The sequence below is a fragment of the Tachyglossus aculeatus genome, chromosome 13 (genome assembly GCF_015852505.1).
Source record: "Tachyglossus aculeatus isolate mTacAcu1 chromosome 13, mTacAcu1.pri, whole genome shotgun sequence".
In the NCBI taxonomy this organism is placed as follows: Eukaryota; Metazoa; Chordata; class Mammalia; order Monotremata; family Tachyglossidae; genus Tachyglossus; species Tachyglossus aculeatus.
The window spans coordinates 22,822,646-22,850,063 of NC_052078.1; the positions used below are offsets into that span (position 1 = coordinate 22,822,646).

A 27,418-nucleotide genomic window follows, 5' to 3' on the forward strand; every position below is an offset into this window, starting at 1 on the left:
AATCAAACATCAGGAAACCTGAGACATTTTCCCACTAACTTGCTGAGTCTAGGAAATGTAATTATAATTATTATTAATTATGGTATTTGTTAAGCGCTTACTATGTGCCAAGCACTGTTCTAAGCACTGGGGGAAATAACAAGGTAAACAGGTTGTCCCACATGGGACTCACACTCTTAATCCCCATTTTACAGATGAGGTAACTGAGGCACAGAGAAGTGAGGTGGCTTGCCCCAGGTCAGACAGCAGACAAATGGCAGAGCCGGGATTAGAACCCACATCCTGACTCCCAAGCCAGTCCCGTTTCCACTAAGCCAAGCTGCTTCCCCATAATAATAATAATAACAATAATAACTTTAGTATTTGTTGAGTGCTTATTATGTGTCAAGCGCTAGGGTAGATATGATACAGTCAAATCGGACAGTCTCTATTCCAAATCAGTGGGGAGTGGGAGGGAATGTGTCACCTATGAAGGGTGAAGGAAACAGGTATTTAGTCTCCATTTTACAGATGTGGAAACCAAGGCTCAGAGCAGTTGAGTGGCTTGCCCAAGATATTTTTTTTTTGGTGTTTCTTAAGTAATAATAATAATAATGATGATGGCATTTGTTAAGCGCTTACTATGTGCAGAGCACTGTCCTAAGCGCTGGGGGGGATACGAGGTGATCAAGTTGTCCCACGTGGGGCTCACAGTCTCAATCCCCATTTTACAGATGAGGTAACTGAGGCTCAGAGAAGTTAAGTGACTTGCCCAAGGTCACACAGCAGACATGTGGCGGAGTCGGGATTTGAACCCATGACCTCTGACTCCAAAGCCCGTGCTCTTTCCACTGAGCCACGCTGCTTCTACTTACTTACTATATGACAGACACTGTACTAAGTGCTGGGGTAGAGATGAGTAAATCAGGTTGGACAGAGTTCATATCCCATGTTGGGCTCACCGGCCTAACTCCCACTTTCCAGAGGAGGGAACTGAGGCCCAGAGGCATGAAATGACTTGGCCAAAGTCTCCCAGCGGGTGAGTGGCGGAGGCGGGATCAGAACCCCGGGCTCCAGGGTCCCATGCTCTTCCCACTAGGCTGCACCGCCGCCTCCCTCTGCGGGCACGAAAGGATGGTCGCTTACGGATGGTCACACTTACCTAAGCTCGACCTGGTGTTGGACCGCTCAATTATCACGTGCTTACTGGGGTTGTTCAACACCGACCGTTTGGCAAGCGAGATGTCCGCCGTGACCCTGGTGATGGAGACCCTGGGGACACACAGTGAAACCCCTCCATGTTATTCCCGCGGCTCCACAGGGAATAACACAGGGAAAGAAGAGAGAGAAGTTGGGGGGCAGGGGGGTCCCGTGCTAGCTTCCTGCCTTTAGCTTTCATTCTCGGGACTTCTCCCCCATGGAACGGCCACTTCCAGAAGCTCTTGCTCCAGGGAACGTCTCCAGGGACCAGATTGAGGTTTGGGGGAGAGCAGGGAACCCCCCTTCCCTCCGCGCTCTCCCCCATTCCTCCGGCTCACCGAGAAACCCCCTGCCTTTCCTGCCGCAGGAAACGAGCCGAGCTCAGGGGTCGGACAAACTCACCGGCCTTCGAATCTGTGTTTCAAGAAGTCAAAGAGGGCTTTCTGCATCATGTCTGTCACCTACAGGCAAGGAAGCGGCACGTGAGGAGTGGGAGATCCCATATTCCCTCCCCCCCCGAGACCCTCTCCCCAGAAAAGAAAGCTTCTCCCCTCTGCAAGTCTGGGGCCCAGAATTGCCGGGGCGGGAGGGGGGTGAAGGCCTAGCTCACAGCCACTGGAAATCAACCACAAAATTCAAAAAGGTGGCTTCTGGGAGGAACTGGTCTGCCCAAGACCCAGTGCTCTCCCCAGGTCCTGCCCCACTGCTAGTCAAACGTTTCGGGGACCCCCGTGGGACCCGGGGGGTGGGAGCGGGAGGGACCCACTCCAGAGGAGGCAGTGCGCCTTGCCAGAGGGCACGGTTCTTATTGTCTGGGCAGGGAATATGACTGCTACATTGTCATATTGCACTCTCCCAAGCGCTTAGTATAGCGCTCTGCATACAGTAAGCACTCAATAAACATGATGGACTGACCAAATAGCCCAGTCCTTCTAATACCCAGCTGTGTGACCTTGGGCATATCGCTACATCTCTCTGAGCCATTCCCCCATGCACACGGCAGAGACAATAGCCTTTGCTGCTCCCTGTCACCTAATGACAGTCAGTCCATTGTATTTATTGAGCGCTTACTGTGTGCAGAGCACTGAACTAAGCACTTGAGAGAGTACAAAAGGACAATATGAGAGACACAGTCCCTGCTCCCAGTAAGCTTACAGTCTAGAGCCGACAGTCTGCGCTCAAAAAATAGGACTGATCGATCGATTCATTGTCTCCAGGGCAGGGACCGTGTCCACCAACTTTATTGCATTGCGCTCTTCCAAGTACTAAGTCCAGCGCTGTGCACGCAATAAGTGCTCAATAAACACCATCACCGGATGGATGGACGGAAGGGACCGGGGCCTGGTGGAAGGTACTTACCTCATAGCCCTTCAAGGACGGTCCCACTAATACCACCGGCCTCATGGAAGGCACTACGTCATACGGAGGAACGTGCTCCGTCTGCAGGGAGAGAAGAGGCTTTCATTCCGACAGCAGGACAAGGATGGGAGTTGGAGAACGTGGGGGGAAGCGTTTTGTTTTCGCCCTTTCCGGGGGCGCTGCCGGGAGCCGGGAAAGAGTCGCTGGCTCCTCCTCCCTTGGCCCTTCTGTGCGAGAAGAAGTGGGGCGTGCAAAGCCGTGGGGCTTGATTCTCCTCCAGCTCTTAGGTGCCCCGGACACACTGCCCCGGGAGGCCCTTGGGGTCCCTGAGATGCCCATGGGGTCTCTGAGATGCCCGCGGGCCCTCCCTGCCAGGTGATTTCACTCCCAGACCTGTGCTCTTGCTGCTAGGCCAGGCTTCTTCTCGAAGCAGTAAGTGCTCAATAAATACCAGGGATTGATTTCCCGTAGTGTTTTCCGACCTTCAAACGCCAGCATGCTGCCCCCCTCCTTTGATGGGCACCATTCCCCTGAAGCCCGGTAGGAGGGAACGGGCTCTGCTGCTAGTCCACTGAGGGGCATCCCTCTGGGCCTCGGTTTAATAATAATAATAATAATAATAATAATAATAATAATAACAATAATAATAATGGCATTTATTAAGCGCTTACTATGTGCAAAGCACTGTTCTAAGTGCTGGGGAGGTTACAAGGTAATCAGGGTGTCCCTCTGGGGGCTCACAGTCTTAATCTCCATTTCACAGATGAGGTAACTGAGGCCCAGAGAAGTGAAGTGACTTGCCCATAGTCACACAGCTGACAATCGATGGAGCCGGGATTTGAACCCATGACCCCTGACTCCAAAGCCCGGGCTCTTTCCACTGAGCCACGCTGCTTCTCATCGGTTTCCTCATCTGTAAAATGGCAACAAGCTGCCAGCTCTCCCTACCTTGTGAGCTCACTGTGGCATAAGGACTGTGTCTGATTATGTCACATCCACCCCAGTGCTCCGACACACGGTAAGTTCTTGGGAAGTTCTCTGCAGAGAAGCAGTGTGGCCTAGTGGAGAGAGCCCGGGCCATGGTGTCAACTGTTGGGTATGACCTTGGGCAAGTCCCTTCACTTGTCTGGGCCTCAGTTTCCTCATTTGAAAAATGGGGATTAAGGCCCATGGGGGTCAGGAACTGTGTCTGACCTGATTAGCTTGTATCCACCCCAGCGCTTCGTCCAGTGCTTGATACATAGCAAGCACTTAAATGTCCCAGTTATTATTAACCACGGTGATAAGGCCTGGCTGGAAATACAATTCTGTTTCCAGGTTTTTTTTGCTTTACAAAGGTTTACAGATGAGAAGCAGAGTGGCCTAGTTGAAAGAGCACGGGTCTGGGTTCTAATCCCAGCTCTGCCACTTGTCCGCTGTGTGACCCTGGGCAAGTCACTTCACTTCTCTGTGCTTCAGTTACCTCATCTGTAAAATGGGGATTAAGACTGGGAGCCCCTTGTGGAACAGGGATTGGGTTCAACCTGATCATCCTGTATCTACTCCAGAGTTTAGTACAATGTCTGATACATAGGAAGTGTTTACCAAATACCACTAAAAAAAAAATTAGGCAAATCAAAGCTTTGAGAAGTAGCAAGGCCTAGTGGAAAGAACCTGGGTTTGGGAGTTAGAGGACCTGAGTTCTAAATCTGACACTGCCTCTTCCCTGCAATGTCACTGTGGGAAAGTCACTTCACTATGCCTCAGTTTCCTTATCGGTTAAATGGGCATTAAAGACCTATTCTTCCCCTCCCTTAGACCACGAGCTCCGTGAGGGACAGGGATTGTGGTCGATCGGATTATCTTGGATCTATCACAGTGCTTATTACAGTGCTTGGCGCTAGAAGCACTTAAGGAAAACCACTATTATTGAGGTTAGTATTATCATCGGTATTCTCAGCAAAAGTGTCACCAGAAACACTTTTATGAGGACTGGCAGAATCTCCCACACATCCTATTTTTGAGGGTGCAAGCACAGTCCTGAGTTCGATTCCAGGGCCGTTCCAATACCCAAGCACTCAAACGACCCTCGGGTTATTCATCGGACATTCCCAGCAAGGTTTAAAAAAAAAAAGAAGAGTTCCACACAGGAAAAAAACAACCAAGCAAACGAAACAGCAGGACAGACATTCATAAGAGACAGCACATGATAGACCACGCAAACGCCAGCCAAAAGCAGTCTGCCACCCAGTCTGGTGGCTGGATGGCATCGTAAGCGTGCTTAATCCATGGTGTTCCGTGGAGATTTTCCCACCGAACTACTCGCAGGAGAAAAATGAATCCCAGTGCCCGAGGCATCAGAAGCACGTCCAGGGACATAGGTGAGGAAGGGTCATTCCTATCCACCCCCCGCCCCGTGTGGGGAAGCGGAGACCCTCAGTGACGACTAACCCCTTTCCCCCAGGTGAGGTAGAAGATGGGAAAACTGCCTTCTTCCCCGGCTCTTTGGATGGTGGCAACTCTGCCCAACCTGCCCGTAGCAGAGTCTAAAAAGACCAAAAGGGGCAGGACTCCGATCTGAGCTGGTCACCCCTCCGCTCGGCGCCTTGGCTTTGAGGGACATACAGAAATCACCTTGTTCGACGGAATAGCGGGACTTTGGAGGCCTGGCCTGACCACAAAGCCGTCACCTGGTTTCTGCCTTGCCCCTCTCCCTTTGGACTCAGAGCTTCGGGGAGAAGATGGGGAGGGGAATCACGGTTTGGGGTGGGAAAGGGGAAGGCCCCGGAGCCTGCGATTCTCTGAAGACTTAGAGCTGAGCTTCCGGGGGCGAGCTGGGTGAGGGCGAAGGAGGGGACCAGGGGTGGGTGAGTAGGCCGACCTGAAGCCGGAGTGTCTCTGTCTCAGACCTGGGGACTCAAACTTTTGGCTGGTCCCCCGGTCCCCTCAGCACCTGGCTGGTAGCCACAGCGCATGAGAAAGTGGCCCCCGGTTTGGTGCCCAACTCGCTGGCTGGTGGGAACTGGAAGTCTGGAGAGGATTGTGCGGAAAGCACAAGGAACATTCCCCTGGGTGATGCTCTCCACACTCCGGAAGGAGATTCGGAGAAGATGGTGGTGGAGAGAAAGAGGAGGGAGGGCCAAAACAAACACTCCCGGCTCCCAGCCCACCTGAGGTAATGCTCGCTCTCAAAGGAAGCAACACCCCCATCCACTCCCTGACAACAGAGCGGGCAGAGAGAGGGAAAATGGGGGCTTGGAAGGGGACCGGGGAGAGTCAGGGGGGTGCCCCTGAAAATAGGTAGGGCTGGGCTGCCAAGTCTTGGAGCCTCGAAGTCCAGCTCCCGGCCGCGGACTTTGTCCTGGATTTTGGTGGGGGGCGGGGGGGGGTCTCCCCCAGCGCCACGCAGCCTGACATCTCAGAGGACAGGATGACCCCATCATCCTGCTATCTGATGGGCGGAGAGGGCAACGGGAGGGGACTGACGCTGACGACAATTGGAAAAACTCACAGGAAAACGCCAGAACAAGCCTGCAGTGCCCCTCCGGTCTTGGTCATCTGCAGATTTTGCACCTAGTGGATTAGAAGTTTCAATGCCGACCAGGGTCAGCGCGGCAGCCCGGGGTTTTTAGTACAAGCTAAGTACCTGGGGGGCAGCGATTAGAAGCTACTCGCTCATCTATCGATCGAGGAATCCGGAGGCAGGAAAGAGACAAGAGACAGATGGAATGTGCAAGCACTGGGAGGTTGCGTTCTAGCGAACTACCTGAGGTTCTCGAGGGGCTGACGAAGTTCCCCGGGGTGGGCGACTATTCCATCAAAAAAGGATAAATGCTGTAACGTCTTTTCCCCAACTCTCTCCCTCATGGTTCGTTTAGACTCCAAGGGCTAGGACAACCACTGGGTGCCTTTTTCCAGCTCAGCTCGGAAACAGTCGCACGGATCGCGGCTGCGAGATGGATTTGGGGAGGAGGCCGCGGAGAGGGCCTGGGGGCGGTGGGGAGGAGGTCCATGCTAATGATGCCCGGGGCAGGAGAGATCCCAGCTCACGTCAATGCGAACTCACCGATTTCTGCTTCTGTTTAGCTACACAGCGGCATGGAAGAGAAACAGAGAACAACAGAGCGTGCGGATTACTGGCGGCTCGGAAGGACGCGGACAGTTAACGGGAGCAGCGGTGGGACTCGGGGTCGGGGGGAGAAGAGGCGTCGAGCAGGCGGACAGACGAGAGCTCGGAAAGGTCGCGTTACCTTCTTAAAGAAGGGGATTCGTTTCTCTTTGGAGTGGGGAGACGTGACACTGTTTGCATTGGGCTTAGGGGAGCGATGGTTGGCTGGAGTGTCGCCTTCTTCCGCATCTAAGCCGGCGGCATCTATGTCTACGGCTACGTGCAGACAAACAATTCCAAATCATCCGGTGGACGGGAAGGGCGGTGGGGGGGAAAACCGGTTATAAAGACAAGAAAAGGAAGGTTAAGCACAACCGCTTCGTCCCGGTGCCACCCCAGGCCTCTGAACACAGCGCGGCTGGATTGGGAAAGGTGAACTCGAAAGGGGTGGAATGGACCAACGGGACCAAAACGGACTTCAGGATCTTGCCTGCAAAATCAAATCAGGTTGACGCAGACTCCGCTACCACGATTTCCGCAGAGAGGGTCTCCAAACCCTTGGGCGCCTCAGTTCGTGACAATCAAGATCGACCGCTAGAAGCAGCGTGGCCAAGCGCGGAGGGGGTGGGACTATTAGCCGGAAGGCCTGGGTTCTAATCCCGGTGAAGCTGCTGAGTGGCCTTGGGCAAGTCACTTGGCTTCTCTGGGCCTCTGTTTCCTCATCTATTAAATGGCGATGCGTTATCCGTTCTCCCTCCCTCTTCAGTCGGGATCCCCCTGCGGGACAGGGGCTGGGTCTGATCTGATGCGCTTGTATTTACCCCGGTGCTTAGCACAGTGCTTGGCACATGGTAAGCACTTAACAAATACCACACTTAAAACACCAACAAAAAAGATTTTCCTAGGGGAAAAATATTTGGTGGGCTGCTTTGCTTGCCTTCTTAAAGTTCCCCAAATAATAATAATAATAATAATAATAATGATGGCATTTATTAAGCGCTTACTATGTGCAAAGCACTGTTCTAAGCGCTGGGGAGGTTACAAGGCAATCAGGTTGTCCCACAGGGGGCTCACAGTCTTCATCCTCATTTTACAGATGAGGTAACTGAGGCTCAGAGAAGTGAAGTGACTTGCCCAAAGTCACACAGCTGACAATTGGCGGAGCCGGGATTTGAACCCATGACCTCTGACTCCAAAGCCCAGGCTCTTTCCACTGAGCCATGCTGCTTCCCCCCCCAAATCCGACAATTTTAAAAGTACCCCAAAGAAGCAGCATCGCCCAGTAGATAGAGCGCAAGCCTGGGAGTCGGAAGGACCTGGGTTCTAATCCTGGCTCCTCCAGTCGGTTACTGGGCAAGTCACTTCACTTCTCTGGGCTTCAGTTACCACAACTGTAAAAATGGGGATGAAGACTGTGAGCCCTACTTGGGACGGGGACTATGTCTGACCCGATTAGCCTGGATCTAACCCAGCGCCTGCCAAAAATACAGTTAAAAAAGAAAAAGGGGAGCCTCAGGGTTTGGGGTGGGCTGGAGCTCCACTGGGGAGGTGGACCCAAGGCCAGCTGAAAACACAGCGGGCGTAGAGGGGTGCTCAGTACCTGCCCCCTGGGGAAGCCAGGTGAAGCACGGTGAGCAGTGTGGACCGGGACAAGGTGGAGGGAGACATATAACGTCCAGGTGATTCGCCTCCTGAGCCAGGGGAAACCGCAGCCTGGGGAAAGGGCAAACCACTGAATGACATAATAATAACGATATTACTAGTTAAGCGCTTACTATGTGCCAAGCACTGTTCTAAGCACTGGGGTGGAGACAAGGTAATCAGGCTGTCCCACATGGGGCTACAGTCTTCATCTCCATTTTCCCTATGAGGGAACTGAGGCCCAGAGAAGTGAAGTGGCTTGCCCGAGGTCACACAGCAGACAAGTGGCAGAGTCCGGATTCGAACCCAGGTCCAACTGGCTCCCAGGCCAGTGCTCTATCCACTGAGCCACACTGCTTCTCACGCCGATTACCGACCCAAAACCGCTCATTTTGGGCAGGGACTGGGTCTGTTCCATTGTTCTACTGTGCTCTCCCAAGCACTCAGTTCAGTGCTCTGCACACGGTAGGCGCTCAATAAACACAATGGACTGACTGACTGCAGGGCAGTGGACGAGATGCATGTCTAGACTTCTAGACTGTGAGCTGTTGTTGGGTAGGGACCGTCTCTACATGTTGCCGATTTGTACTTGCCAAGCGCTTGGTACAGCGCTCTGCACACAGTAAGCACCCAATAAATACGACTGAATGAATTTCCTTCCTCCTCGAAGCCAGAGGCCGCCGCTGCCATGAAGCCCTTCTCCCCCTTTCTGACTGGACTTAACTGGTCCTGACTGGTCTCGACGGGTCCTTTGCTTTTCAGTTGCCCCGGGAGCTCTGCGCTGCCCTTCATCTACCTTCATCTTCATCTACCTGTCCGATCCCCATCGGGCCTCTATGCTATGCCACTTCACTTCTCTGGGCCTCAGTTCCCTCATCTGTAAAATGGGGCTTGAGACTGTGAGCCCCACGTGGAACAGGGACTATGTTCAACCTGGTAACTTGTATCTACCCCAGGGCTTAGAACAGTGCTTGGCACATAGTAAGCGCTTAACAAGTACTATCATTATTATTATTATTATTATGTCATTCAGTGGTTTGCCCTTTCCCCAGTATGGTGCAGTGGATAGAGCACAGGCTGGGAGTCGGAAGGTCATGGGTTCGAATCCCATCTGCTGTGTGAACCTGGGCAAGTCGCTTCACTTCTCTGGCCCTCAGTTCCCTCATCTGTAAAATGGGGATTGAGCCTGTGAGCTCCACATGGGACAGGGACCGTGTCCAACCTGATTTGCTTGTAACCACCCCAGCGCTTAGTACAGTGCCCGGCACGTAGTAAGCGCTTAACAAATACCACAATTATTATTATTAGGAGGAGCTGCCTCATCTCTCCACCGCCTGGGGTGGCAAGCTGCCACCGTCACCTGGCTTCTGCTCCAGCCCCACAGAGGCAGGGATGGAGGTGGGAGGGGAGGTCAGAAGTGAGAGCAAGGGCTTCTGAGAAAGGAGTCTTCTCGGCCCGCGGCGGCAGTGGGGACGGGAGCCCGGCGGATGGTCCGAACTGGCTGCCAACAGCTATGCTGGACAAACGGAAGACCGAATCCTGGCCAGACGTCTGCTCTGAATGATTCCCGTTCCTGCCAAAGCTGGCCACCTCTTCCGGAAGCCAGTCCCCAAAGCAGGTTCCAAATGGCACTGACCAAACCACTGGATGGGCCGCCCGAGAAATGGACTTTTCCAAGACCTTCCCGCCCGTACCGGGGCACAGGCTCGGGAACGCCTCCACCTGCTCTGCTGTACAGGACTCTCCCTAGCGCTCAGTACAGCTCTCATTCATTCAATCGTATTTATTGAGCGCTTACAGTGTGCAGAGCACTGTACTAAGCGCTTGGGAAGTACAAGTTGGCAACATATAGAGACGGTCCCTACCCAACAGCAGGCTCACTGCACACGGTAAGCGCTCAATGAATACCACTGATTGATTGACTGATACGGTCATCCCACTACTGACCGTCCCTGGATCGTGTTGGCTTCTAAACTGCTAGGGTTTTCATTGTCGATTTGCGGCCAGCTCTGAATTATCTCGAACGCACAGAAGGCCCTTGCCGTACCTGCCCAGCTCTCATTCCTAATTTGTGCATTTTGTTCCCTAAAGGAGAACAGCCTAGTGGAAAGAGCACATGACTCATTCAGCTCCCGCCTCTTGCCGGCTCCGTAATCTTGGGCCGGACACTTCCTTTCTCTGGGCCTCGGTTTCCCCCGCTCTGTACAGCAGGGATTAAATGCCTGTTCGCTTCCCCTCTTCGACTGTGGACCCCAGGTGGGACGGAGACTGTGTCACATCTGATGATCTCGTTTCGCCCCCAATGCTTAGCACGTACTAAGCCTTGAAGAAACTGCCCCCTCACCTCTCCACACCGACTATCGGGGGTAGTCGTCCTGCCTTTCCCCTTCACTCTGCTGTTTCTGGTTAAATGAGGCCTCCGAATTCTGGGTCTGTCTCCTAGGTTCCAGAGCGGGGGGATTCGGTGCAAATAAAAGGGACCCTTCCCCCACCCCCCAACCCCGTGGTGTGGAGGTTCTGGACAGTCCACGCCGGAGTGGCCGCCTAAGGTTCTCCGGCACGTCTCGTCTCGCCTACTCACCGGACGACGGCGGGGTGGACTTTCTGGAGCTAGGTATGACGTCCCCCAAGCTGGACGAAGAGTTTCCTCCTGCTTTACTGGAGCAAAGCGAGAAACGTCCAGTAAAGCCCCTTGCAGGCAGTTTGCTCGGCACAAAAACACACAGACGCGCGGGCCCTGTTCCTGCCTCTCCCTAGACGAGCTCAGTATGGGCAGCGAACATGCCCGCTTACTGTTCTCTTGGACTCTCCCAAGCGCTTGGTCCAGGGCTTTGCGCAGAGTAAGCACTCAGTAGATAACGACGGACTGACTGAGCGTGCGGCCAAGCGGGGGCAGGCTCTCTGCTCCGGGCCGGGCAGCGGATCCGGGAGGAGTTGCTCCCCAGGTTCTGGTGTGACTGAGGATGGGGAAGCCCAGATTGGGGATGGGAACAGGCTGGATCAGACTTCTGCTACGTGGGGGCCGCCAGGCCACTTGTCGGCTGTGCAACCGTGGCCACGTCACTTCACTGCTCCGGGCCTCAGTGCCCTCATCTGTAAGATGGGGATTAAGCTCGGGAGCCCCACGTGGGACAGGGACCGTGCCCAACTCGATTTACTTGTATCTACCGAGTGCTTAGTTCAGAGCTTGGCACTTAACAAATACCACCATTATTATTATTATCTCAATGAGCAGTTCTGCCCTACTGTAGGGGTCAGGTTCTCCTCTGCTGGGCAACAATGCCTTATTGACCCTAATGATCTGGCCACACACCTCCTCCATTTCCTTTCCTCTGATTCTCTCCTTGAATCCCCTCCAATCTGGCTTCTTTCCCCTTCACTCCACAGAAGCCACACTCTCGAAGGTCACCAGTGATCTCCTTCTTGCCAAATCCAACGGCCTCCACTCCATCTTGATCTTTCTCGACCTCTCAGCTGCCTTCGACACTTTGGGCCAGTCCCTTCTCCTGGAAACATGATCTAATCATGGCTTCCCTGATTCTGTCCTCTCCTGGTTCTCCTCTTATCTCTCTGGCCGCTCATTCTCCGTCTCTTTCACGGGCTTCTCCTCTGCTTCCAACCCCCTCACTGTGGGGGTCCCTCAAGGTTCAGTTCTGGGTCCTCTTTTACTGTCCATCTACACCCACTCCCTTGGAGAAGTCATCCCCTCCCGCGGCTTCAACTGCCACCTCTCTGAGGATGATTCCCAAGTCTCCATCTCCAGCCCTGATTTCTCTCCTTCTCTGTAGTCTATTTCCTCCTGCCTTCAGGACATCCCACCGTCACCTCCAACTTAGCATGTCCAAAACAGAACTCCTCCTTCCCACCCAAACCCTATCCTCCCGCTGACTCTCCCTCACTGTAGACAAACTACCATCCTTCCTGTCTCACAAGCCTGTAACTTCAACTCGTCTCCTTCATTCAACCCACACATCCGATGTCAAATTTGGTCGGTTCTACCTTCACAACATCTCTAGAATCCATACTTTCTGCTTCCACAGCCACCCTACCCCTTATTATCTCCCACCTTGACCACTGATTCAGCCTCCTTGCTGACCTCCTTGCCTCTGTCTCTCCCCTTGGCTCTGCTGCAATTTTTCCTAAAAAGCCATTCAGTCCACATCTGCCCATTCTTCGAAAACCTCCAATGGTCACTCATCTACCTCTACATCAAACAGAATCTCCTTACCACTGGCTTTGAAGCACTCAACCAGGTGGCACCCTCCTACCTTACCTTACCTTACTATTACAACCCAGCCCACAAAATTTGCTCCTCTAAAACCGCCTGCTTTCTGTATCTCCAGCTCGTCTATCTTGCCACCTACCCTTTGCCCACATTCTTCCTTAGGTCTGGAATCTCCTTTCCCATCCTATCCGACAGCCCACCACACTCCTCACCTTCAGATCCCTCCTAAGATTGCATCTCTTCCTAGAGGCCTTCCCTGACTAAGCCCTTATTTCCCCTCCCTCCTCTGTGTCACCTCTGCCCTGGGCTGTGCACACCCCTTAAATCCTTGCTAATAATAATGATAATTCCGGTATTTGTTAAGCGCTTACTGTGTGCCGGGCACTGAACTAAGCGCTGGGATGCAAACACGCAAATTGGGTTGGACACAGTCCCTGTTCCACGTGGGGCTCACAGTCTCCATCCCCATTTTGCAGATGAGGAAACTGAGGCCCAGAGAAGTGAAATGACTTGCCCAAGGTCACGGAGCAGACAAGTGGCGGAGCCGGGATTAGAACCCACAACCAACAGACTCTCAGGCCTAGTCACCCATACAACACTAACGTACGTATCTTTCTACTCTGCAAATTTCCTTTATTTCATTTTTTTGTCTCCTCCCTCTAGACTGTAAACTTGTTGCGGGCAGGGAATGTGTCTGTTTATTGTGCTATAGTACTCTCCCAAGTGCTCAGTACAGTGCTCTGCACACAGTAAGTGCTCAATAAATACGACTGAATGAATGAATACCAACTCTGTTGTAATGTACTCTCCCAAGCGCTCAGAACAATGCTCTGCACACAGTAAGCGCTCAGTATATACTATCGAACGACTCACACGGATCAAAGGGCCCAAAGGTTATCTGTGCTGTGACTATGTTGACCATCAAGGGCTGGCCAGACCTGACCCCTCTTTGATGTCTCTTTATTAGAGGGGTCCAGGAACTCTTCCGAAGCTCCAAGAGCTACTCTGGGAGTCTCTCCTAAATTCACCCCATCCAACGCGCCGTACTGTTGAAATGCAGTATTTACGGGCCAGCAGCTGGGACGTGAAGCCAGGCCATAGCACCGTCCAGACCAAAACATTTCTTTCGAGAAGTTAAGTTTTTAAAAAAGAACAGAGTCCCATCTCGGTTGAAGACTGAACCTGTTTGTTTTGCATTCTCTCTGGACTCAGTAAAAAGGTTGTAAAGTATTCGAGAATTGGGAGGTTGTGACCCAGACAGAGCAGTCCAAACGCAGTGGATGGGGATGCCAAATGGGGGTGGGGGGGAAATGGGGGGTTCGCCCTGAAGCAGGGTGGCCTAGTGGGAAGAGCAAGGGCCTGGGTGTCAAAAGACCTGGGTTCTAATCCCAGCTCTGCCACTTTTTTTTTAAGGTACTTGTTAAGTGCTTACTGAATAAATACAGTAATAAATACATAAATACCATTGATTGATTTATTGTGGGGAAAACATTGTACTATGCGTAGAGCTGCTAGACACGATCCCTGCCCTCAAGGAACTTACACCTATGTCCTAAACCCTGCGTGGCTGAATTTAACATTAAGGGCTGCCACTACAATATGCGCCCTTCAGGAAATAAGTGCCGTGACACAGGAATAAGCGCTTAGTACAGTGCTCTGCACACAGTAAGCGCTCAATAAACACGATTGATGAATAACGGCTAAAGATCCCCTCGTGGAACAATGCCTGGCGCATAGTAAGTGCTTAACAAATACCATTATTATTATTACACTGCTTTGAGAGAAGCAGTGTGGCCTAGGGAGCCAGAAGGACCTTGGTTCTAATCCCAGTCCTGCCAGTTGTCTGCTGTGTGACCTTGGGCAAGTCACCTCACTTCTCTGGGCCTCGGTTCCCTCATCTGTAAAACGGGGATGAAAGCTGTGAGCTCCATGTGGGCCATGGACTGTGTCCAATCTGATTCGCTTGTATCTACCCCAGTGCTTAATTCAGTGCCTGGCCCATCATAAGTACTTAGTTTGTGAGCCCATTGTGGGCAGGGATTCTCTCTATTTGTTGCTGAATTGTACTTCCCAAGCGCTTAGTTCAGTGCTCTGCACACAGTAAGTGCTCAGTAAATATGATTGAATGAATGAATGACTGCACTTGAAAAGTTTCATTAAAAAAAATAAATAAAAAAGACTGGACTTAACTCCTGGATGGTAGATCTGGATCCAAGATCATGGAATGTGTGGTCCAAGGCCTCTCAGTTTGAACTCTGCCAACTATGTCTCTACTTTTCTGGGCTCAATCAATCAATCAGTGGGATTTATTGAGTGCTCACTATGAGCAGAACACTGCACTAAGCGCTTGAGGGAGTCCAACATAAGCAAATTAGCAGACCCGTTCCCTCCCCAAAGTGAGCTTACAGTCTAGAAGGCGAGCTCAACATCTTCTCTCCTAGTCTGTAGGCTCCTTGAGGGCAGGGAACGATGATGATGGTGACTAGACTTGCCCAAGGTCAGGCGGGAGACTAGTGGCGGAGCCGGGATTAGAACCCAGGTCCTTCTGACTCCCAAGCCTGCGTTCTATCCACTAGGCCATGCTGCTTCTCTAGGGGGGACTGGGAACGATAGGGCCGTGGAGCAGGGAATGGACTCCAGACCCTCTTGGGAAGGAGCCTTCTGATTCTCCGCTGCCCACGACCTTCCGACTTTAATCTCGGGGTCCAGGTTTGGGAGTTAATGCGGCTTTTTCAGGGGTTGGGGGGAGAATCTGAGGCTGGGAAAAAGGTTTGTGGTTCAGTGGAAAGACCACAGGCTTTGGAGTCAGGGGTTCAAATCCCGGCTCCACCACATGTCTGCTGTGTGACCTTGGGCAAGTCACTTAACTTCTCTGAGCCTCAGTTACCTCATCTGTAAGATGGGGATTAAGACTGTGAGCCCCATGTAGGACAACCTGATCATCTTGTATCCCCCCAGAGCTTAGAACAGTGCTTTGCACATAGTAAGCGCTTAACAAATGCCAACATTATTATTATTAATACATCCAGGTAGCTCTTATGACCTTCCATCTACCCGAGTGCTTAGGACAGTGCTTGGCACAAGCATTGAACAAATACCACAATTATAGCTCACGGGGTCTGTGGCGTTCAGAGACTATGTCACGGATGGTTAACCATCGCTGTGGGCAGGGAATGTGCCTACCGGCTCTGCTACACTGCACTCCCCTAAGCGCTCTGCACACAGTAAGCGCTCAATAAATACCACTGATTGATTGACTGTCCATCCTGTCTTCCCACTACTGCACATTTGGAAAGACTGGGGATTGGCTTTCATTGATACTGGCAAACTGCCTGGACACAAGAGGAAATGGAAATCCTAAGGGTTTCATCGCTACCGGAGGCCATCACGACACCAAGTTTACACAACTTCGACTCTACAGCAAACGACCGCGGGTACGTTCACAACTAATATATGTTTTTCATTTTTTTTTACGTACCTGGAGTAAAATTTTCCTTGTTTCGCTCTTTGTTCATGTTGAAGTCGCATGTTTTCTAATTTGACTGGACTTGGAATGAATCCTATTTCACAGCTTTCTTTGACCAAGCGTCCTATCCACCAGTCATTGTTAAATTTCTAGGGATACACAGATAGAAACAATGAATGGCAATATCATCATGTTCAGTTAAAGCCTCAAGTTAACATTCTTTTAATAAGCAGACACTTTGAAAGAACAGTTTTTCGGTAGGACATTATGGCCACGAACAAATCCTTAGAAATCACAAAGGATACATTTCAAAATACATGGCAAAAAATGAAAGTACCTTTGTAGACATTTTTTGAATTAGTCACTTTCTGCATATGAGCTTTCCCATTAGGTTTTAAATGCCCCGAGGGCGGGGATCCATTAATTGTATTTATTGAGAGTATACTGTGAACGGAGCCCTGAAGGGAGTATTTGGGTGTAATTTCTTTACCAATAAAGAAATTGGTAGACATGGTCCCTGCCCTACAGAAGCTTGCAATCTAGCAGGAGAGGTAGACAATACAATCATTTAAAGACAGGAAAAGAAGGAAAGAGTCATACATAAATGACTTTCTGCTTAAGCAAAAAGGCTTAAACAAATTTAACAAAAATTACTGCTGAAACAAACAGAAGTACTTTGCGGAGTTTTGAGTATTTCATTCATTCGTCCGTTCAATCATACTTATTGAGTGCTTACTATGTGCAGAGCACTGGACTAAGTGCTTGAGAGAGTAATACAACAATAAACAGACCCATTCCCTGCTCACAACGAGTTTACAGTCTAGACGGGGTGAGACAGACAACAGTACAAATAAATGTTACAGATGTGTACGTAAGTGTTGTGGGACTGGGGGGAGGGAAGAACCAAGGGAGCAACTTGGAGTGATGCAGAAGGGAGTGGGAAAAGAAGAAAGGAGGGGGGCTTAGTTTGGGAAGGCTTCATGGAAGAGTTGTGCCTTCATAAGGCTTTGAAACCGGGAGAATAATAATAATAATGGCATTTATTAAGCACTTACTATGTGCAAAGCACTGTTCTAAGCACTGGAGAGGTTACAAGGTGATCAAGTTGCCCCACAGGGGGCTCACAGTCTTAATCCCCATTTTACAGATTAGGTAACTGAGGCACAGAGAAGCTAAGTGACTTGCCCAAGGTCACACAGCTGACAATTGGTGGAGCTGGGATTGGAACCCATGACCTCTGACTCCAAAGCCCATGCTCTTTCCCTTGAGCCACGCTGCTTCTTTTGTCTGGTGGATTTGAGGAGGAGGGCATTACGTAGTGCAAAACTGCTCACAAGAGAACAAGGAGATAATAGGTGGGGATAGGAGAAATCAATTGGGGATGGCTTCCTGGAGGAGATATACTAATAATAATCATAGTAATAATAATAATACCAATAAAATACTTACTATGTGTCAAGCATCATTCTAAGCATTGGAGTAGAATCAGGATGATCAGATGAGACACAGCCCCCGTCCCACAGTGGGACTCACAGTCTAAGAAGGAGGGAGAACGGGTATTGAATCCCCATTTTACAGATGAGGTAACTGAGGCCCAGAGAAGTGAGGTGACTTGCCCAAGGTCACACAAATCAGGATTAGAACCCAGATCCTCCAACTCCCAGGCCCTTGCTCTTTCCACCAGGTCACACTGACGAGATCTCAGAAGCAGGGAGAGGTGTGGCCTGGTGGATTTGAACGGGAAAGGAGTTCCATGCAGAGGGTTGGGAGAAACCGGAGATCAAAAGCAGGAGAGACAAGACTGAGGAATGGGAAGTAGGTGAAACTGAGAAGAATGAAGAGAGCAGGCCGGGGTGAAGTGGGGAAAAAAGAGTGGATAATTCAGGAGAGAATTGACTGAACACCTTAAAGCCAAGAGCCAGAAGCTTCTGCTTTATGCAATCAATCAATTAATGGTATTTACTGAGCACTTACTATGTGCAGAGCACTGTTCCAACAGCCTGGGAGAGTACAGTACGGCAGAACTAGCAGATAAGTTCTCTGCCCATAATCAGTTCGCAGGCTAGAGGGGGAGGCATATTAATAGGAATATGAATGTAGAGAGAAAACGGGAAACCTCTGGAGGTTTTGGAGGAGTAGGGAGATCTAGTCTCCTCTAGGAGATCTGGTCTTCTCTAGCCACACTGAGAAGCAGTGTGGCTCGGTGGAAAGACCACGGGCTTTGGAGTCAGAGGTCATGGGTTCAAATCCCAGCTCTGCTGTCAGCTGTGTGACTTTGGGCAACTCACTTAACTTCTCTATGCCTCAGTTACCTCATCTGTAAAATGGGGATTAAAACCGTGAGCCCTGCTTGGGACAACCTGATCACCTTGTAACCTCCCTAGCGCTTAGAACAGTGCTTTGCACATAGTAAGCGTTTAATAAATGCCATTATTATTATTATTATTATTATTATTATTATTGGTCAGCAGAGTGACCAGGGGATCGAAGGGAGAGGAGAGACATCTAATTTAGGTTCCAACGCCAGTTCTGCCACCTGTCTGCTGTGTGACATTGGACATGTCACTTTTCTTTGAGCCTCAGTTACCTCACCTGTAAAATGAGGATTAAGACTGTGAGCCCCACTTGGGACAGGGACTGTGTCTAACCTGATTCACCTGGATCTACTCTAGTGCTTAGAACAGTGCTTATCCCGTAGTAAGCGCTTAGCACCGCAGTTGAATACCATAATTAATCGATTAATTATAATGTTCAAAGTTGATGCTTTTCATTCATTCATTCAGTCGTATTTATTGAGCGCTTACTGTGTGCAGAGCACTGGACTAAGCGCTTGGGAAGTACAAATTGGCAACATATAGAGATGGTCCCTACCTAGCAACGGGCTTACAGTAAACTCAAGTTTCCACCCTCGACTCTCTCCTGTGCTGCTGCTGCCCAGCACAGATGAGTTTTGACTTGTAGCAGATTACCTTCCACTCACTAGCCACTGGCCAAGCTAGGAATGGAATAGGTAGGCCTCCGCTGAATCTCCCTCCTACAGTTGAGTCTGGTAAAGTCCTGGAAACTCTCCAGGTGCTACCCTGAGAGGGGGCGCAGAGTCTAGTGTTTAATAAATAGCCTTGCCGTTAGCAAGAGATGAGAATTATAGGCTGGAGGCAGTGGAGAAGATTGGCCTACAAATAGAAGCGTCCCTCTGTCCTCATCCCTAAATACAGTCTTTTCCCCGTTTATCCCGTCCGTCTTAGCCGGCTGGAAAATAGATCCTTTCTCTCTAGCATCTCTGTCATTAACACTTCAAAGCCCCTCTTTGAACCTCAAATCTCAGACAAGTCACCGAGACAGCTCTCTCCCTCAGCCTTTCAGGAAGGGATGGAAAGAAAGTACAAGCCAGAAAAACAATCAAACGACAGACCTGAAATTCCCTAGGCTTTCTGAACAACGAATAAACGTGAAAATAAATTCTAAAGCCACACTCCGTCTTGGCTACCGCTTCTTTCTCTCCACCGGTATCAACCTGTCTATACATGCTTCCTCAATGACGTATTTGAGTTTTTCTTGTTTAAATGAACTTTAGTGAGCCTTGATGGACCGGACCCTAATTTCCAAGGAAGGACAGGCTCCAAACAAGGCTATTTAAAAGCCGCTTTAGACGTTGGTCTCCCAAGAAAACACAAGAATAATGTTTTCCTTCACGCAGGAAACCAGGCTCAGTAGAGTATCGCCTGGGTGGCTACTCAAAGGCAGGAGTGAATTAAAGTTAGATTTTCTCCAGTTTCCAATTCCCATCCTGGATATTCTCTCCCACTGCTTAGTACAGTGCTCTGCACACAGTAAGCAACACCTATTTTCCCTCCATCTTAGACTGTAGAGCCCCATATTGAGGTAGGGACTGTATCCGATCCGATCTACCCCAGAGTTTAGTACAGGGTTTGGCGCATAAGTGCTCAACAAATACCACGGTAATTTTTTAATCAATATGATCACAACTACTGGTCCTAATATTTTCTTCAATTCAACAGTGGCAATCCCTATATTGAGCAGGGAGCTGAACTGAATGTCTTTGTCGAGTGGCAAAGTGCTTGGAGAGATCTATTAGCCAAACGGCGTGGCCTACTGGAAAAAACCTGGGTGTTTGGGAGCCAGAGGATGTGGACTCTAATCCCGGATCCACCTCTTGTTTGCTGTGTGACCCTGGCCAAGTGACTTAACTTCTCTGTGCCTCAGCTCATCTGTAAAATGGGGATTCAGACTGTGAGCCCCCTGTACTTCCCAAGCGCTTAGTACAGTGCTCTGCACACAGTAAACACTCAATAAATACGATTGATGATGATGATGTGGGACAAGTACTGCGTCCAACCCGATTACCTTCTATCTACCCCAGCGCTTGGTATAGTGCCTGGCACATAGTAAGTGCTTAATAAATACCATTTAAAAATAAAATTACACATCACCTCAAGCCCAGCTTCCTGCTAATATTGGCCACCTGGAGACTCGCCTGCTAGCCATTATCACAGGCAGCTGTGGCTGGACCCAAAGCATTTCCAACGTTTAGGACAGTGCCCAGGGCTTAGTACAATGCCTGGCACATAGTAAGTGCTTAACAAATACCATAATTATTACTTCTGAGAGGGAGAGAAGGGACAATGGAGCAGAGATTCTTCAAGAGAGGTTAATTCTTCAAGAGAGTGAGTGTAGATGGAGATGAGAAGGGGTTCGGGAACTGAATCTAGAGGGACCCCCATAGTTAGTGGGTGGGAGGTAGAGGAAGAGCCCGTGAAAGAGACTGAGTGGCCAGAGAGATGGGAGGAGAACAGGAGAGGACAGTGTCGGTGAAGCCAAAGCTGGATAATGTTCCCAGGAGAATGTCAAAGGCATCTGAGAGACGGAGAGGATTAGGATGGAGAAGAGACCACTGGATTTGGCAAGAAAAGAGGTCATCGATGACCTCTGAGAGGATGGTTTCGGTGACCAGAAGGGGATGGAAGCCAGACTGGAGGGGGTCAAGAAGAGAATTGGAGGAGAGGACTTGAGACAGCGGGCGTAGACAACTCGCTCGAGTTTGGAGAGGAACGATAGGAGGGAGACTGGGCGATACCAGGAGGGAGCTGGGGGGGTCTAGGGAGGAGTCAAGTCGCTTAAACTTCTCCATGCCTCAGTTTCCTCATCTGTAAAATGGGGGGTCAATACCTGTTCTCCTTCTCTTCTAGGCTGTGAGCCCCTCACCGGACGGGGGCTGCATCCAAAATGATGACCTGGTATCTATCCCAGGGCTTAGTACAGTGTCTGGCACACAGTAAGCCCATGACAGATACCGCACTTACTATTATTACTACAAAGAAAATTTTCTAAAGCCCTTTTCCAAGAGAAAATTCTCCAGTCCCCCCCAGCTGGCTGGTACCAGTCTGGCCAAGCCGTCAGCTGAGGCATGAGCGGGAGGGGAAGAATGACTCGTTCTGGGGTTGGGGGGTACCAGAAGAGCCCCGGCGGGGTTTGGACTGGCAACGGGATTTTCCCTTACTTCTTTAACGTGAAGAAAATCTTTCGCTTCGAACGAGATGGCCATACCCGGGACAGGGACGTCGTCATCGTGGGCTGCGCTATAGCTGACGTTGGTCCGCACGGCAAAGGCAACGGGTTTGGACTGAGGAGGAAAAGAGACACGGAGGGTTAGCGGGGGGCTGCGCGGGGGACACGTCTGCTGACTCTGTCATACTTCACTTTTTGGTTTTACTTCACTTTTTGGTTTCTTTTTAAATAGCATTTGTGAAGGACTTACTGTGTGTCAGGTACTGAACTAAGCGCTGGGGATGGATTATCAGGCAGTCAATCCTATTTACTGAGAGCTTACTATGTGCAGAGCATGGTACTGATACCTGGAGGCAGATAATCGGTCAATTTATCAATTGTATGTATTAAGTGCTTACTGTGTCCAGAACACTGTACTAAGCGCTGAGGTCAGATAATCAGTCAACTGATCAATTTTATTTATTAAGTGTTTACTGTGTGCAGAGCACCAAGCTGAGCACTGAGGGCAGATAATCAGTCAACTGATCAATTGTATTTATTAACTGTTTACTGTGTGCAGAGCACTGAACTGAGCGCTGAGGGCAGATAATCAGTCAACTGATCAACTGTATTTATTAAGTGCTTACTGGGTGCAGAGCACTGTACTAAGCACTGAGGGCAGGTAATCGGTCAACTAATGAATTGTATTTATTAAGTGTTTACTGTGTGCAGAGCACTGTACAAAGCGCTGGGGGTAATCGGTCAATCGATCAGTCATGTTTATTAAGTGCTTACTGTGTGCGGAGCACTGAACTAAGTGCTGGGGGTAGATAATCACTCAATCGATCAATCATATTTATCATTTAATAATAATAATAATAATAATGGCATTTATTAAGCGCTTACTATGTGCAAAGCACTGTTCTAAGCACTGGGGGGGATACAAGGTGATCAGGTTGTCCCACGGGGGGCTCACAGTCAATCCTCATTTTACAGATGAGGTAACTGAGGCTCAGAGAAGTTAAGTGACTTGCCCGAAGTCACACAGCTGACAATTGGGGGAGCCGGGATTTGAACCCATGACCACTGACTCCAAAGCCCGGGCTCTTTCCACTGAGCCATGCTGCTTCTCTAAGTGCTTACTGTGTGCAGAGCACTGTACTAAGCGCTGGGGGTAGGTAATCGGTCAATTGATCAATCACGTTTATTAAGTGCTTACTGTGTGCACAGCACTGTACTTAGCGCTGGGGGTAGATAACCACTCAATCGATTGATTGTATTTATTGAGTGTTTACTGTGTGCAGAGCACTGTGCTAAGTGCTTGGGAGAGTAAACTACAACAGAGTTGGTGGACACAGATACAATCTAGTCAGGTTGGACGCAGTTCCTATCCCACATGGGGCTCAAACTCAAATATTAATCCCCCTTTTACAGATGAAGGGACTGAGGCCTAGAGAAGTAAAGGGACTGGCCCAAAGTCACACAGCAGACATGTGAGGAACAGAATTAGAACCCAGGTCCCCTCTCCATCCCCCCCATCCTTACCTCCTTCCCTTCCCCACAGCACCTGCAGATGTGTATATATTTGTACATATTTATTACTCTATTTATTTATTTATTTATTTATTTATTTTACTTGTATATATCTATTCTATTTATTTTATTTTGTTAGTATGCTTGGTTTTGTTCTCTGTCTCCACCTTTTAGACTGTGAGCCCACTGTTGGGTAGGGACCGTCTCTATATGTTACCAACTTGGACTTCCCAAGCGCTTAGTACAGTGTTCTGCACACAGTAAGCGCTCAATAAATACGATTGATTGATTGATCGATTGATTCTGACTCCCAGGACCAGGCTCCAGCCACTGGGCCAGGCTGCACTCTCACAAGCTCCTAGTAATGCAGCGTAAAGATAAAGCAGCATGGCCTAGTGGGTAGAGTCCAGGCCCGAGAGTCAGAAGGACCTGGGTTCTAATCCCAATTCTGCCACTTCACTCATTCATTCAATCAATTGTAGCTAATGAGTGCTTAGTGTATGCAAAGCACGGCACTAAGTGCTTGGGAGAGTAAACTGTGACAATAAACAGACCCTGCTTCAGTCACCTGTCAGCTGGGTGACCTTGGGCAAGTCACTTCTCTTCTCTGGCCCTCAGTTACCTCACCTGTAAAATGGGATTTGAGACTGTGAGCCCCATGTGGGGACTGTGTCCAACCTGATTACTCATTCATTCAGTCGTATTTATTGAGCGCTTACTGTGTGCAGAGCACTGCACTAATAATAATAATAATAATGGTACTTGTTAAGCACTATGTGTGAAGCACTGTTCTAAGCACTGAGGGGGGGATACAAGGTGATCAGGTTGTCCCACGTGGGGCTCACAGTCTTAACCCCCATTTTGCAGATGAAGTAACTGAGGCGCAGAGAAGTGACTTGCCCAAGGTCACACAGCTGCAAAGTGGTTGAGCCGGGATTCGAACCCATGACCTCTGACTCCCAAGCCCACGCTCTTTCCACTGAACCACGCTGCTTCTCTGTGGCTTTCCAAGCCACTAAGTGCTTGGAAGGTACAATTCAGCAGTAATGAGAGGAAATCCCTGCCCACACCGGGCTTGTATCTACCCTAGCGTTTAATACAGTAACTGGCACATAGTAAGCACGTAACAAATACCATAAAAAACACAAACGCACCGGGCCGGCTGCGGGAGAGCCAGCTCGTCTCGAAGGTCCCCCAGTGGGGTACTTGCCAAGATGCTGTTCACAGAAAAGTACCAATTGACTCACCTGTTAGAAAACCACGAAACAAAATCTACTCCTAAAATCTGTAGTCCCTTTGGGCATTTGGTATTCACTCCATCCTCAGCCCCCTGGTATTTATGTACAGATCTGTAATTTTATTTATATTAATGTCGGCCTCCCCTCTCTAGGCTGACAGTTCACTGTGGATCAGGAACGGGTCACCGACTCTGTTGGAGTACTGGACTCTCCCAAGTGCTTAGTACAGTAATAAATAATAATAATGATAATAATAAATAATGTTGCTATTTGTTAAGCGCTTACTAGGTGCCAACTGTTCTAAGCGCTGGGGTATCATCATCATCATCATCAATCGTATTTATTGAGTGCTTACTATGTGCAGAGCACTGTACTAAGTACTTGGGAAGTACAAATTGGCAACATATAGAGACAGTCCCTACCCAACAGTGGGCTCACAGTCTAAAAGGGGAAGACAGAGAACAAAACCAAACATACTAACAAAATAAAATAAATAGAATAGATATGTACAGGTAATCAGGTTGTCCCAGGTAGGGCTTACAGTCTTCATCCCCATTTTACAGATGAGGAAACTGAGGCCCAGAGAAGTTGAGTGACTTGTCCAAGGTCACACAGCTGAGAAACGGCGGAGCCTGGATTAGAACTCATGACCTCTGACTTTCCACTGAGCCATGCTGCTTCTCTGCATGCTGTAAGCGCTCAATAAATACCACTGATTGAACACCACACCTATGAACCCTGAGTTCTTTCAAACTTTTTTTGAAAGACACTAATCAATCCCTCTCTCGATATTAATCCTTCACAGAATTTCAACTAGGGATTCAGAAGAAGTTTATCCGTCAATTCCTTTTGACTTTTTCGATACAAAATTTTTGGCTTCCCTTCCTCCTCCCACTGACCCTGCAGGAGGTCAAATTCTTGCGGTGTTCGGCTGTGGATCGTAGGGTGGGTGGCGGGGGGAGAGGGAAGAGGGGAAGGGGAGGAGGGGGAAAAAGAAAAGGAGAAAAGTGGTGGGGAAGAGGGAGAGGAGGAATAGGGAGAAGAGGAAATGGAAGAGGAGAAGATCAATCAATCAATCAATCGTATTTATTGAGCGCTTACTGTGTGCAAAGCACTGTATTAAGCGCTTGGGGAGTAGAAATTGGCAACATATAGAGACAGTCCCTACCCAACAGTGGGCTCACAGTCTAGAAGATGGGTTAGGAGGGGGAAGGAGAGGGGGAAGGAGAAGGGAAAGGTGGAGGAGGAGTCTAGGAAGTCATCCACTGCCCCTGTTCCCACCATGAGAGAGATAAATCTAGGTCGGGCCAGTGAGAAGAACGGTCAAAATAATGCAGTCAAGCCTGGGATTCCTAAAAGCTTATTAAAATGAGTCTTTTCCATTGTCAAGGGCCAAAGCGGGAACAGTAGAGTGAGAATCCGAGACCCTGGCCACTGCCATTCCTGGCTTACACCAGAAATCCAGCCAGACTGGTAATGTGCCCCTGACCATGGCCCCCACAGCTGGGTGGAAGATTGGCACTGAACTCTTTAGCACCCATCCTCTCCGTTAGAGATCCACCTTCCCCCAGAAGCCCCTTTGGGGACATTAAATCCGTGAATCCAACCTCCTCCCCACCCTCTCCCCACCACCATTAGGTTCGGGGCAGAATCTTGGCCTGTAAGATGTAAATTGAAAACTTCCCACATCGTGAATCGGAAGGTCAGACTCCACATGAGAAAGCACAGGATGAAAGGTGGGATTTACTTACGTACAGGAGGCCTGGGGGTTTGAATCAATCAGGAAAGTCACGTCCCCTTTATTGGATACTAAAGCATCCAGCGCAGTGCCAAGCACTCCTGGGATGCCCATATGTACTCAGTCAATCAATTGGTGGTATTTTCTGAACGCTTCCGAGGTGCAGAACACTGTACTAGGTGCTTGCGACAGTACAATCCAACAGAATTAGCAGATACGGTCCATGCCCATAATGAGCTTACAGTCTAGAGGCCACCTTGGCCCTTAAGTCACAACTTCTCTGGGCCTCAGTTCCCTCATCTGTAAAATGGGGATTAAGACCACGAGCCCTATGTGGGACAGGGACTGTGTCCAACCTGATTAACTGGTATCTACCCTAGTGCTTAGAACAGTGCTTGACACAGAGTAAGAGCTTAACAAATACTATCATTATTAATACCATCATTAGAGCCCCAAATACTGATTCCCAGTCACCTTATCATGCTCCATTTATAAACCTCTCCCTGTTTCCTGCCTTCCCAATGGAGAAGCAGCCTTGCACCCGAAAGCAGTGGAAAGAGCCCAGATCTGGGAATCAGAGGACCTGGGTTCTAATTCAGACTCCACCACTAGACGGCTCGGCGACCTTGGGCAAGTCACTTGACTGCTCTGGGACTCAGTTTCCTCATCTATAATTGAGGATTCAACACCTCTCCTCCCTCCTACGGGGACTGAAATCCCCAGTTGAGGCAGGAACTGTGTCTGCCCCAATTAACTTGTATCTGTCCCAGCACTTAGCACATAGTAAGCCCTTCACAAGAACCATTTTGATGATGACGATGCAGCCAGGAAGGGGTGTCCAGCTTTTTAAAAAAGATTCTTTCCCAGAGGCTTCCACTTCTGCTCTTTCCTATGTCTTTAGAACAAAGAGAAATTCGATAGACGGGAAATCCATTTGAAATTGGACTTAATTTCAATCCCTTTAATAAGAAATTCAAAAGGGAAATATCAAATGGATCAAGATCAAACCTGCTGAGAAAGAAATGTAAATTTCAAGCAGGCAGAGGATGTTTTAGCCACGGACGAGTGGGAGAGGTGGGGAGTTCTAGTAAGTGTCCTTGACAGCATCCTCTTAATAACTGACTTTCGGGGGGCACATATTAAAGTCGCCTAAGATGGCATTCAGTTTGGCATCTGCATTTGTAGGCCCTTGAGAGGAATTTCAGGAGACGGAGAGGAAGCTGTGGGACACCAATGAAACATGAAAAGGTAGGACTCAATCAAGCACACAGTAAGTGCTCAATAAATATGATTGAATGAATGAATGGAACTTATTGAGCACCGACTGGGTGCCGAGCACTGCACTAAGCACTTGGGGAGTGAAATACAAATGAGGTGAGGGAGGTCAGATTCTATTGCCTGGCAGGGCTTCACACAGAAAAGAGCTATTTCTTGGAGTCAGTCAGTC

General features: G+C 49.5%; 1 protein-coding gene and 1 non-coding gene across 5 annotated transcripts in view; both read right to left on the minus strand.

Annotated features, from left to right (window-relative positions):
- Nucleotides 1–27,418, minus strand: part of CACNB2 (calcium voltage-gated channel auxiliary subunit beta 2) — a 177,955-nt gene that overhangs the window by 12,528 nt on the left and 138,009 nt on the right. For 3 of the 4 annotated variants that reach the window (XM_038755854.1, XM_038755856.1, XM_038755853.1), the window contains exons 3-9: nucleotides 21,476–21,598; nucleotides 15,970–16,106; nucleotides 10,848–10,924; nucleotides 6,768–6,901; nucleotides 2,539–2,619; nucleotides 1,582–1,640; nucleotides 1,142–1,251 (exon numbers count right to left, since the gene is read on the minus strand). In XM_038755854.1, the coding sequence (XP_038611782.1) occupies nucleotides 1,142–1,251; nucleotides 1,582–1,640; nucleotides 2,539–2,619; nucleotides 6,768–6,901; nucleotides 10,848–10,924; nucleotides 15,970–16,106; nucleotides 21,476–21,598 (721 nt within the window). Of the gene's footprint in view, nucleotides 1–1,141; nucleotides 1,252–1,581; nucleotides 1,641–2,538; nucleotides 2,620–6,583; nucleotides 6,604–6,767; nucleotides 6,902–10,847; nucleotides 10,925–15,969; nucleotides 16,107–21,475; nucleotides 21,599–27,418 lie in introns of all 4 variants that reach the window. The other variant, XM_038755855.1, reaches the window with a different exon arrangement.
- LOC119936432 lies at nucleotides 18,911–19,047 on the minus strand. The gene has a single exon (XR_005453759.1). It is a non-coding gene; the product is annotated as a small nucleolar RNA SNORA7 (small nucleolar RNA).